The sequence below is a fragment of the Myotis myotis genome, unplaced genomic scaffold (assembly GCF_014108235.1).
Source record: "Myotis myotis isolate mMyoMyo1 unplaced genomic scaffold, mMyoMyo1.p scaffold_m19_p_1, whole genome shotgun sequence".
In the NCBI taxonomy this organism is placed as follows: domain Eukaryota; kingdom Metazoa; phylum Chordata; class Mammalia; order Chiroptera; family Vespertilionidae; genus Myotis; species Myotis myotis.
This window is the reverse complement of record NW_023416313.1, coordinates 61,528,965-61,542,353: the sequence shown is the minus strand read 5'-3', so window position 1 is coordinate 61,542,353 and position 13,389 is coordinate 61,528,965. Positions and strand designations below refer to the sequence as shown.

The window sequence follows — 13,389 nt, the reverse complement described above, 5'->3', positions numbered from 1 at the left end:
TAAACTACATATAATTTAAATATAAATAGACAATACCATGATTAAGGGTTTGCAAATATAAGCCACACATAAGCTTTCATAAGAGAAGAAATACCTTTCAATGGAAAACCAACTAATAAAAGAACTGAAGTCACTAAAAGTCCTCAACAAGCTCAACAAAATTCATGTAAGTTTGTACGGGAGAGAAAAGAGGAAAATAAAAACATTTTAAAGATCTAATTTGATGTGTGCATACCCGATTCTACATGGGCACCACTAGCCTATGCCCTTCACATTACCTCATAGCAGGGCAGAGGAGATTTTGTTCTGTTATAAAGCAGTAGGGAATAATCACCCATGTGTAAACTAGTTCTTTCAGGTTTACCAAAAAAAAATTCCTTCCTGAAAAGAACATTTCTTTTTCTCTTCAATGTTGCCACACCACATACACAAACAACCCCAGGACATTCTAATATTCTAATAGTTAATGCATATTTGTCCTTCATTTGTTGAGTGAAATGAGAAAGAAGTTATTGCTGCCAGAGCCAATGGCACATGGCTACAATTACATTTAGTACCCCCTCCTCCAAGAAAGGTCCTGTGTTGGCTGACTTAGTAAAACGAGGCTTAAGTGTGTCTTTTTACTTTAAATTTGAATTACCCAAATTGACTACAAGCTGACCCTTGAACAACATGGGTTTGAACTGCTCAAGTTCACTTATACAAGGATTTTTAACATTTCTAAATCAGCAATAACACTATGCTCATGAGATCGATAATCAGCATTGTTTCAATCATGGAACAGTCTAAATAAAGGTCAAGTCTCAGTAACATGCTGTCAGTTGCTGAGTCAATAAAATATGCTCTAAATTTGCCTGCCATCTCACCAATATGTTAAACGTTCTCAGAAGCTTAATGGTCTATAAAATCTGTTTTGTCACTTAATTATATTTAATAATTACATTATACATTATTGTTAAGGTAATCAAATCTCTAGTCAAATATGAAACCATCATAAGTTGAAAACACATACTTTGAAAAGTAATGCCCAGTACTTATTACCTACCAAATGTGTTTTCATGTTATAAAAGTATGATTACCTTTTTATGATACCACATTTAAAAAACACACCCTGAAAACATGAACTATATACATTTCATACTTCTGTATGATATTTTCTTTTTTTTAATATTTTATCATTTTTTTTACAGAGAGGAAGGGAGAGGGATAGAGTTAGAAACATCGATGAGAGGGAAACACCGATCAGCTGCCTCCTGCACACCTCCCACTAGGAATGTGCCCGCAACCAAGGTACATGCCCTTGACTGGAATCGAACCTGGGACCTTTCAGTCTGCAGGCCGACACTCTATCCACTGAGCCAAACCAGTTAGGGCTGTATGATATTTTCATCTGGGGTTTATATAAAATAATATCTATATTAATAAGTATCATTGGTAATTTTATGAAAATAAAAAGTAAAATCTGGTTTTGTTTGCAGGATGAATGAGTAATTTGCTTTATATTACACTAGGGGCCCAGTGCATGAATTCATGCACTGTGGGCCACAAGGATGTGGTGGGCACAGGAGCAGGTCTCGGCCCATCCTCTGCACCCCGCCCGGCCCCTCCCACCGCGGTGCCTGGTCCCTGTCTGCCAGCAGCCCTGCTCCCACTGCCACCACTGCCACCACTCCCACACTCTTACGGCTCGGCCCCGCTCGCACCCACTGATGGTGCGGAGTGATTGGGACGGGGGCCAGACGCTGGTAGCAGGTGCGAGCACCAGGCAGGACCACAGTGCTAAGGAGCAAAGAATTTTCAGTAACCATCAGAGGCTTGCCCTGATGACAGTGACCAGCTCCCCATCTTGTTCTGGTGCCCCCCGCTTCACCATCCCACCGTGGCCAACGCCCGCCATGTTCTGTGCTCTGCCACCTGATGCTGACACCCGCTATGTTCCACGTGTGCCCCCTGGTGGTCAGTGCACGTCATAGTGACTGGTTGTTCGGCCATTTCACCATTTGGTCTATTTGCATATTAGGATATATATATATATATATATATATATATATATATATGTTTTTAACTCTAGATATAGTAGAGTTAAATCATGTACTTTACAAAGTAAAATGTGGCTGTATCCTTCACAATTTTTCATAGATTTAACTGAAATGTCTAACTTTGGTTCAGTGATCTGTTTCTGAATTATATCAAGTTTAATACATAATATAAAACGTGCTATTTTTCAGATTGTCAAATCCTTATTACCACAGGATTACAAAATTGATAATCAGATTGAATCACTAACCATTTATAAATAAGTAATATTAGTATTAATAAATAAATTGTTGTAGGGTTTATAGCAAATAATCTTGCAAAGAAAACACACTTGTGGGGCAAATATTATCACTTACCAGCTCTTCCTGAAGTTGGGAAATGAGTTCATCCTTCTCTTTCAGCTGCAGCTTCAGCATTGAGCAGTCATCTTTCATTATATCCTATAAAAACATCAAAGACACAGCATAATAGGCTTAGCCCCTTCACTTTGCTCTTGATAAGGAAAGTCAGCTTCACACAGAGGGAGATAATTGCATCTGACTAATGAAAGTGAAATTTCCTCTACACTATGATAATTCATAATATTCTAAGTTGCAAAATAAGCTAATTCATCCAAAAATATTATGCTACAAATGATACACACGCCTGTGTTTTTTCCTTATATCAGTCCTTTTCTTTGGATGTCCATTTGTCCATTTTGTTCCCAAAGACAGAAACCTAGGGGTCATCCTAAATTCTTTCACCCATTCCTGTGCATACATATCAGTGGAATAAAAATGCCTACATTCTAAAAAAGAGACTTTACCATTTGTTCCCTTGCTGTAGTTAAATATTAGTTCTCAAACCAATGGTCATTTGTAGTCTTTATCTTTAATGATTCCACTATAACATTTGTCCCTTTTTCTAGCAATCTGTGGACATTTAATCTTCACTCTCTACATGTACACTCAGCCACATCTATGGCTTATCTTACCTGTCTTCCAAGCTCCAACCCATGAATAAAACTACTTACTGAGCATATATTCAGCTTTGTCCTATAGACATTTACACTCAATGTGTTGTAAGAATCCAGGGCAGGAGGAATAGGGAAACTGACGGGAAAGTTAAAACAAGGCCAAACACTGTGGGCAATTTGCAGCCAGCTTGTAACTAACAAGCCATTATCTTCCCCAGCCAAGGACACAGAGCAAATGGTTTAAAAACCTCCCTAATGAGAGAATGCAGAAAGGAAGGGGGAAAAGGGAAAGGAAAAAAGGGCCATTTTACTTCCTAAGCAGAGAATCCAGCATTCTCAATGCTTGGCAAGATAAAGTTGCTAGGTGCTTCTCATTATTTCTGGGAAGGCCTCAACAAAGTTAAAAAAAAGGGCGGGGGGACCTTGAGACTTAATCTATACCAAACTATTCAACAAAAGAATTTTGAGATCTATACCCAGGAGGGTGTACGATGCCACAGACCCCAACCAAACTTGCTCTTCAGATTAGCTGAGAGCCCGCCTGTGCTTCATGAGCCAGATGTGTAGGTTCGCTTGCTTTGCTTTTGTTTTTTTTCAATAAAGATGCATGCCTTAATTGTTTTTAATAAATTGGCTTTTCACAATGCAGTCAGGGTCTCTCATATAAACTCATTTGTATGAGAAGACAATGATCGAGGTTGGGGACAGCCCTCTGCCACTCGCTCAGGGGGCTGTCCAGTGACACCTCTCTGGTGTTAGTGAGAGCTGCCTATAATAAATCTTTATTTCAACAACCTTTCCCCTACACCAAAGCTTTACTCCTACTTATTTCTCCCAGTATGTTTTCTAAAATGACCAGGAAGTCATCCTATGCTCTCAGTTCTTGTTCACTAGAAACCAAATCTGGTACTAAACTCTTTTTTAATTTTTTTATTTTTTATTGAATTGATTGGGATGCCATTGGTTAATAAAATTATATAGGTTTCAGGTGTGTAATTCTATAATGTCATTTATATATTATATTATATTATATTATATTATATTATATTATATTATATTATATTATATTAATTATATTATATTGTGTTCACCACCCCAAGTCAAGTCTCCTTCCATTACCATTCATCCCCCCTTTATATTCTTCTACCTCCCACTACCCTCTTTCAGTGTGGTCATCACTATATTGTTGTCTGTGTCAATGAGGTTTTTTTTTCTTTGTTAAATCCCCTCACCTTTTCACCCAATCCCCCAACCTTCTCCCCTCTGATTGGTACCAAACTCTTTAATCTCTATTTCCTTGATGTTTCTTGGACAGGAGTTAACTTTCTCTAGGTACTCATTGCTTCTTACATAACTTACTGCATTAAGTCTCTAAACTGGTTCTCTATAACTTCCCCTATCTACCAGAAATATTTTCCTAAATGGGAATTAATTATATCACTTATTAATTTAACAGCAAATCACTTCCTCTTTCAGAGGAAAAATAAAGTCAAAACTCTTTAGCATAGCATAGTGCCTTTCCTTGTCTGCTATTGCTTGTATCTGGGGTTTCAAACTTTTTAAGCTCCAACTTTCTTACCACCTTGGCTCACCCACAGAACAGAAACATAAAAATGCTCTTTCCTGTCTCCTTGCTTTACACATGCATGTCTCTAGATTACATTGTCACTGTCCCACTGCAACCCTTTATCCTCCTCAAATTTCTCATGCTGGGAGAGGCATTTCTGAAAGGGTTAACCCTTTTCGGTCCAACATGGAGGCTGAGGTCGACACGGCAAACCGTTCAACATTCAATCCCATCAATTAATTTGGACCAGACTGTTTGAATTCCAAAAATAAAATTGGACTGCAAAGGGTTAAAGGAAATAAAACGGGGCAGAGAAAAACGTATTGTGCTTAGCAAAAAGCTTGCAGACTTGAGCACAGTATAGCTCAGATAACCAGAAGACACCTGGCATGGGAAGAACCAAGGATGGACCAGACCCTTACATCAGCAGAGCAGCTTACAGCCAGCAAAAATTAATAAAAACATATCTCTCCCTGCTCTCTTCACTGATGCCTTTCCTGGTCTCAGCCCACCTGCACCCAGGTGTCGGGAATAAAATCTCTTTTGATACATTATGGCCTCACATCATAGGTGCTCAACCCCAGCCCACTCTGAATCTTTCATTTTCAAGCATTACTCCTTATTCCACTAGGGAGCTTTCCCTTGCTGAATGACTTATGTATCCCTAGAGAGTAAGGACAAGATCCATACCATCTAAATTATACACCATCCCATCTAATAAAAGGGTAATATACAAATTAACAATCACTCCATCACTAAGATGGCAGCACCCACAACCACAAGATGGCCACGCCCAGTCCTCTCAGCCCCTCCGGAGTCCTCCAGTCCCGGGGGCAGCCGCTGAGAACAGGCAGCGTGAGCAGCCTGGCGGAATGCTTGCTTCGTCACCGCAGCAAGGACAATAAAAGTTGGCTCCAAAACAGCCTGTTTCTTGGCGAGTCCAGGCAGGAGGGGGCCCTGAGAGCTCTTCTGCTGGCTGCTCAGGAAACAGCACTGACACCACCGAGGGATCCATTGGGCAGGAGGCAGTAACTGCCACTGCGGAGCCAGAGTGGAGGATGCAGGGGAGCGGAAGCGGAGGAGGCAGGGCTGCCTCTGCTTCTGCAGGGGTGGCAGGTGCTCTGCAGTTCAGGAGCCTCCGGAGTGGCAGCGCCAGGCCATCCAGTGCTGCATCCAGTCCTGAGGCATGCCCGCCAGTACTGCAACACCAACTGCCCGCAGCCATCTGCCAGAAGGTGAGGTGGGTTGTGCAGCACACCAAGGGCTGCCAGCACAAGACCAATGGAGGTTGCAGAGTGTGCAAGCCATTCATGGCCCTTTGCTGCTACCATGCCAAACACTGCCAAGAAAACACATGCCCCATTCCCTACTACCTCAACATCAAGCAGAAGCTCCACCAGCAGAAGACACAGCACCACTGACAGCACGCGTAGCTCATGCACCAGTGGATGCCACCATCAACACCTGCACCGTGCCTCAGCCGAGTCTGCCTTCCCCTCCTTCAGCATCACCCCGGCCCCCCACACTGCATCCCAGCACACCCTGGACACCACAGCCCCCAGCTCTGCCCCAAACCTCGTCTGTGAGCATGTCACTAGCTGGCTTCTCCAGCGTGGCCAGAACTCAGCCCCCCACCACAGTTTGCACTGGGAAGCCAGGTGCCAGCCCCCCCACCCCCCACCCAGGTGCCAGCCCCCCCACCCAGGTGCCAGCCCCCCCACCCCCCACCCAGGCCCACCTGCAGCAGTGGAGGCGCCCGGCAGATTGCACATGAGGCATAGCAGCAGCAGCATCTGTACTGGGTGAGCACCAGCAACAGTATGCCCCTGAGGCACAGTGACCCCTGAGAGCCAGATGGCCCTCATGGGCCTGAATGTGACCCAACCAAGTCAGTGGGCCTGTTATTCTGTCTCCCGCCCCCCCCACCCCGAGCCCCAGCAGTGGCAGCCAGCACAGATCCCCCAGCAACAGTCAATGTGAGGCATGCCCAGAACCGTGATGTCTATGCAGACCCAAGGTGCAGCCACCTCAGAACATCTCTTCAGGTGCCCTGCAGGACCTGCTGCAGACCATGAAGTCTCCCAGCCCCCCCAGCAGCAGCACATGCTCAACATCCTTAAGTCAAACCCTCAGCTGATGGCAGCTCTCATCAAATAGCACACAGCCAAGTAAGTGGCCAGCCAGCCCGGCCTTCAGTCTAGCCCAGCCTGCTGAATCTGAACGCCATGCAAGCCAGCAGGCCACCACCTGCTGTCCCTCCACAGCAGCAAGCAATGGGAGGCCTGAACCCCCAGGGCCAGGCCTTGAACATCATGAACCCGGGGCACAACCCCAGCGTGGCGAGTATGAACCACAGCACAGAGAGAAGCCACGGAGCAACAGCAGCAGCAACAACATTGTGAGAGGCACGTTCGACTGTCGGTTGTGATGGGGCGTCGCCTTCCCCTGATCGCCGGTCGCCTCCAGCCCTGAGGGCTCCCGGACTGTGAGAGGGGGCAGGCCGGGCTGAGGAACCCCCTCTTCCAGGGCATCAATTTTCATGCACCGGGCCTCTACGTTTCATATAATACTAAAGTTCAAGTGTTATTTGCTTGCACACAGCCTCAATGGACTGGTTCTCTCCTACCCCCACCACCTAGTGGCTAGACTGCAGGCATAACTCCTTTGTTTTATTGAGCACCACTTTACTGAGCTGCACACACAGATGTGTTTTTACTAATTGAAGGCAACACTCTCTGCCAGCAAAAATATTACGGGTTTGTGTATTTCAATATTCACTTTATTGCAGTGGCCTGGAACCAAACCTGCAATATCTCTGAGGTATGCCTTTATTTCATTAGCATATTATTAGCACCAACCATTATAACTGACACACATAATACACTCAAACCCACCTTTCCTTCTCATAAAATTACCAAACAGTATAAACATTAGGAGAATTCTCACTTTTTCTGAATCTGTTAACCTTATCTGAGCTGACAAGGAAGAAAACAGCTAATGGATCAAAGAAAATAGAATACTTGTTTATTCTGGTTCTTGTGTTCATTTCTTATTCACACAAAGCAATCTAGAACATGTTTCAAATTTACTAATATCTCCTTCCATGTGCTGGCACCAGCTTGACTGGGAGACGCTAATTATCTCTGTTCCTTTTCTTCCATAATAGTTCTATTCCTTTCCTAAAATGGAGCTTTTTGGATACAGTTTATATTAATCATTTTTAATATTTGTATAGATTCTAAATATTACATGTTGCACTGTTAGTGGCAAAAGGCTTAGCTTGCTCCACAGTGCAAAAAAGATATCAGCAGGCTTACGAGGCAGGTAAGAAAACCTTGATGTTTCTGAGAATAAGAGGATCAAATCCTCGGTTCTTCGGTTAAGCAGCCCTGTGGCTCTGAACTTCTTTGAGCCCCATGGACATTTCTGTGGAGGTTAGTGATAACACCAGACTATAAATTATCTGACATAAACTAGTTTATATTCCCCAAATTTCAAATGATTAACTCCCTTCATAAAATAAAATGCCACAGGTTAGGTTCTCCTGGAAACAAGTACTTAGGTGGAATTAAGGGTGCAAAAAGTTTATTAGAGAGTAAATCCACACGAAAAGAAAAGGAGAAGAACCAGAATTGAGCGGAAGTTTATTTGGGCCATGAGTCCTCCCTCACAAATACTCTGCCAGTTGAAGGAGCGGCTCCACAGCCAACACTGCCTTTCAGAAGAACCCAGGGTTGAGGGTGAGCGGGTGGCTCTTATACCACTCCCTCCTGTTCAGCCATTGGTTAGGCGAAATCTTGAGGGAACTAGATCTCAGTTATTACTTTACTCATTGTCTCAGATGAACTTGACTTCAGCTGAGGCAGGCCCTACAGGCACCAATAGCTGGAGCAGTTAGCTAACCACAGGACTTGCAGCTGGGCAGTGAGTCCTCACTGGAAGGGGATCTGAGCCTCAGCCTGGATCTACTACAATTGCTTTTTGTTGATTAGTTATCAACATTTCTTCGTATATTAATTTATATTTTGTTGATTAATTAGTTTAAAATGAAATAGTTATCTATATTTCAGCTAATAAAAATTGTAAAGAAACTTGGTTTTCCAAAAAAAATTCACTTCTCACAATTCTGTGATTTCATTCCTGGGGAACTTTTTCAAGAAGTTCAGAATCTCACAGCTTTAAATCAGACAGGTGCTAACATATCATTTGCATTTAATTATGGAATAACACATTAACTATCATATGTCATCAGAAGCCATTTTTAAAAACCTTATCTATTAATGACTTTGAAAGTAAATATTAGTTTTCTAGAGTTTTGTTGATAGTCAGTATATTGTGGTCTATACCTGTATGATGCAAAAATGAAAGCCTTTGCTGGTGGAGGGTGTTGGTAAGAAAACCTTGATGTTTCTGAGAATAAGAGGATCAAATCCTCAGTTCTTCAGTTAAGAATTTGAATAATTCTTACTCTGAGATGAAGACTGGTAGTGATTTCCCTCAATATTCTCACTATATTTGCAAAATTCTAGGACACACTTGGCGGGATAATAAATTGAATTAGAAATCATGTTGATGTGTAGAATTAACTGGATTTTAATATTCTTGGTTTTCAAAATAAGGATATTCCATTAACACAAAGGCTAATGTAACCAATGTAACCTTGTATTTATTTCAATGGATATTAGTCACAAATAGGAAAAATAGAATTTAATAAGTATAGCATCCTCTGTTTCATTGAAGGATAATTAATTTTTAGGACTAAAATTCAATTACTTCCTAATTCAATAATTATTCATAAATATGGAACGCATAACATAGTATATTGAAAATAGCTACAATTCCTTTGATATTATTCCTACTGAAAGATAGAGTTTAATCCTTCTTTTTGGACCCGGGATGGTCTTCACTGACTTGCTTGACCAATAGAATACAATGGAAGTAACTCTGCTTGACTTTCAGGGTTAGATCACAAAAGACCTTTCAGCTTCCACAGTGGGTCTCTGGGGATACTCGCTCTCAGTTTATTCCTTTGCAGAGAGAACCCAGCAGTCATGCTTCCATCGACAGCGTTGTCTGAGCTGCCAAAGGACACCCAGCATTAACTGCCAGCCCAGAGAGCGAGTCATCTTGCACATCCAGCCCCAGAGCCTCAGGTGACCAAAGCTCCTGCCAACATCTCCCCATAACTACCTGAGTAGAATCATTTTCAAATTCCTGACTTATAAAAATTATGAAAATAAAAGTACAGTTTTAAGCTTCTAAGTTATGGGATGATTTGTTATAGAGATTATCAGAACATATGGGCAAACTCCAAATTATTAGACTTCGTGTAAATTGAGTCATTATAGTTTTATAAAAATGTATGGCGCTAATTTTCAAAATAAAATGTGTTGTGATTTACTTATGATTTTGGTATTTAAGTTATATTATATTTAGTGTAAATTTCAAGTAGCTAATTTAATGCATAAAAAGGATATTTATGTTCTCATTATATAAACTACTAGAGATTCAGAAATACAAATATAAAAATTCCTTACAAATCATCTGATTTCCGCACTTTTATAAATTTGACAAGTTAAGAGCCAGATACCTGTATATTTGGGTATTTTGTCCTGGAGCTGACTTCAGTCCCATTTACTCTATAATTTATTTATTTATTTATTTATTTATTTATTTACTTATTATTTTTTTGCTCCCAGCCCTTTTCCCTACAACTCTCCCCCCACCCTCTATAATTTATTTTTGACTGGAATTAGAATCACCGTTTTGTTTAAGACCAGTGTATAAACAGAAAGCAAGTATCATAAAATTAAAAATAAATACAATCTGTAAATCAACTTGAAAATGATCATATGCTGAAATTAGAAATGCAGATTTAAAAAAAAAATCAAATCATTTATAACTCACAAACCTCCCCATAGTTCCTCAGGTAAAATTATAAATATAACTCTTGGCTGCAAGTTAGAAAAGCAAGTTAAAATTGGTATTGAGTCAACATGACTCTCTATTTATAGACTTTGGTCATCTCTCTGGAGGGCTTTACTTTATGACTTATATACTACTCCCTTATTCTTATAAATGAAAAGGTCAAAGGATTAAATGGAAACAGGCAACTCTATCCAAGTAAACAATGACAGAATGTTATGAACAAGTAGGAAAAAAGGAAAGAAAAAAATAGAAATATGGTAGGAGATGACAGCAGGGCAGACTTTAAAGCGTACAAAAATGTTAATAAATTGACAATATTCTGCAGCTCTACCTAAATAATGGACCTCATAATTCTTAAGTTAACTTAGCTCTTAAGTAGCAGGCTATTTGCAACATAAACAGGACTATAAGAGGAACTGCTTTTCAAATACTGAAAGCAAGGTCAATAAAAATAGGACCCTAATTTTTTATTATTTAGTATAAAACAATTAAAATATATAAAGCATTTAAATATCAATAATTACTACATGACACTATAACATTAAGTTTTTTTCCTTTTATTTTTTCTTCCTTTATTTTATTATTTTCCATCACCACTTATCCCCCAAATACCCCCTCCCACCTCCACCCATCATCTCCTCCTGCATTAAATTAAATAAAGAGATTTTATATTCTAAATTTGACTATACATTTAAGAGATATACTAACACTCCATTGATGTACACTGTGCCTTTTTTCCTAAATATTGTTTTTATAGAAATATAAAAATAAAAAAGGCACAATAAATGCTCAAAATGTGTTCCAAGTGAGTATCTTAGCAATGTATTTTTTCACATGTAAATCAAATCAGAAAACATGGCATTGTCCCTTGTCACAGTGTTATATTGCCTATGTTTTTCAAGCAATTAAATACAAGACTGGATATCAACATAATTTTATAGCAAGTATTACTCTTATAAAATCTTAAGACTTCTTACTGACTTTCATCACTCAGAAGATAATGACAACAATGCTATAATTGTATAGGAGCTTTATAACTTAAAAAACACTTTTATGTACAAAATTTTTTTTGCTATCATAATATTTCTTGACCAATTTTTTTTAATCAAAATTATATAATTCTAGGCCAAGTAGGGCTTTAGGTATACAAATGAAGCAGAAAAGACAGTTGTAGCAAAAGTCAAGTAAAAGAAAACCATTAATAATACCAAGACCCTAAAATTGTGCTCATTATTTAATGTATTCCTACATTTTTTGAATAGTTAAAAACGTTAGCCTATACTTAGAAATTTGCTAAGATGTTAAAACAGTTCCAGGAGACCATGAGCTTGTCATTCCAAGTTATCAGAGCCCTCTTAGATACCCTTTCTTGCATTAATAAGAAAAAATTGTGTTGCATAACTCATCTAGTATAATGTACTCCATCTTACTTTTCTTTTTCTGTACAGTAAGAAAATAGCATGTTAACAGGTCATGATCCTTATAAAAATGTTATTCAAAGTTTTCACTGTTCTTTTCTTTATTTCATACAGTTTAATTTGTGTAAATTAAAATTTAAAAGCAAACATTGGTATTTCAATTTCTAAAGTTTTTAAATGGTGGTACGTAATTTTCAGATATAAGGATATGAAACAAATGCCTCAGTGTCATAGAATGAGTTAGTAGGTATCACAGATTAGTTTCCTGATTTCTTAAACCCATGGGTTTCATCAAAGTCAATTATAAATCACTCTAAAAACATAAATGTCTCTATAAACTCATCAACAATGAGCTTCCCTCCAGAGAAAGTCAAAAGTGATAAAAGTAATATTAATTCATATTGTCCCATTGAACTTGCTTGATACAAAATTCACAGGGAAAGACATGTCCTTATGAGGTTTTGAGATTTCCTGATACCAGCATTATTTTCTCTCACAGAAGATAGGCAAAATTACTACATGATATCTTATTTATTTTTTATGCCTCATTTCTTAAGCACAGAAAGCAATTCTTTAAGTGACCCTTCCCACAATATATACTATATATGAAAAAATAAAAGTGGTTAAAAACATCTTCTTAAAAGTTCCTGTTATGAAGGCATGCTTACTTGCTTTTTATGTTTTAAGTAAGAAAAGAAGAGAGTTATATTTGAACATAACTATGAACTTAGTTTCTGGGAATAAAAAGTAATCAAAAACATCACACACATCCCATTCCCCACCTAGAAGTGTATAATTAAGTTGCTTTTATTTTTTATTTTTTTGTTTAAAATGCTGTCTTGACCCAGGTGCAAGACCCTGGCGAGAGGCCCGTGAGTTCCCCTTCTTGAACAGCTGATTAAGTCCACATCCAAAACACTTCCCTATTGGGCCCTCCCACTCCAGACCCATTATGTACCACCAGCCCAGGTACTAAGCAACTAGGGACAGACTGTATGGCCCAGAGCTCTTGAAATGATTCAAATTAGCCGGTCCTCAGGTAGCCCCAGGGAAACCTAGCTAATTCCATCTTGCCAGCCATACATAAACTGCCCCCTCTGGTTCTAGTTTGCTGTTATTCTGTCCTGCATGGCCCCGCCTGGAAGCCTTCTCTCAGTGGAGGTATAAGTAACAATGAGTTCTGCCTTTAATCAGAGTGTCAGTATGTTATATCCCTCTATCAAAAGGATCTTTATATCTCATAAAACACAGCACTAGCAGGGGCTGGCTGCAGGTAGAGGGCACCTTTCCACCATCCTTCTGGGGCAAGAGGCTGAGCCAGCTCTTGAGCCTGGGGCATTTATGCCAATTCAGATAGAGGGAAGGACAATGTGGGTAATATTGGGCACTGCTTGGCCATGCGTGTTTTTTGCAAAATGAAGGGAGAGTAAAGCCCTTTTAGTTTTATGTGTTAATAAAGGGGAGTTAAAAACTCCAGAGGAGGA

General features: G+C 39.7%; 1 protein-coding gene across 3 annotated transcripts in view; it reads right to left on the bottom strand.

Moving 5' to 3' along the window:
* CCSER1 (coiled-coil serine rich protein 1) overlaps window positions 1-13,389 on the bottom strand; it is an 801,991-nt gene that overhangs the window by 220,589 nt on the left and 568,013 nt on the right. For all 3 annotated transcript variants that reach the window (XM_036339701.1, XM_036339716.1, XM_036339709.1), the window contains exon 8: window positions 2,394-2,477. In XM_036339701.1, coding sequence (XP_036195594.1) covers window positions 2,394-2,477 — 84 coding nt within the window. The remainder of the gene's footprint in view (window positions 1-2,393; window positions 2,478-13,389) is intronic.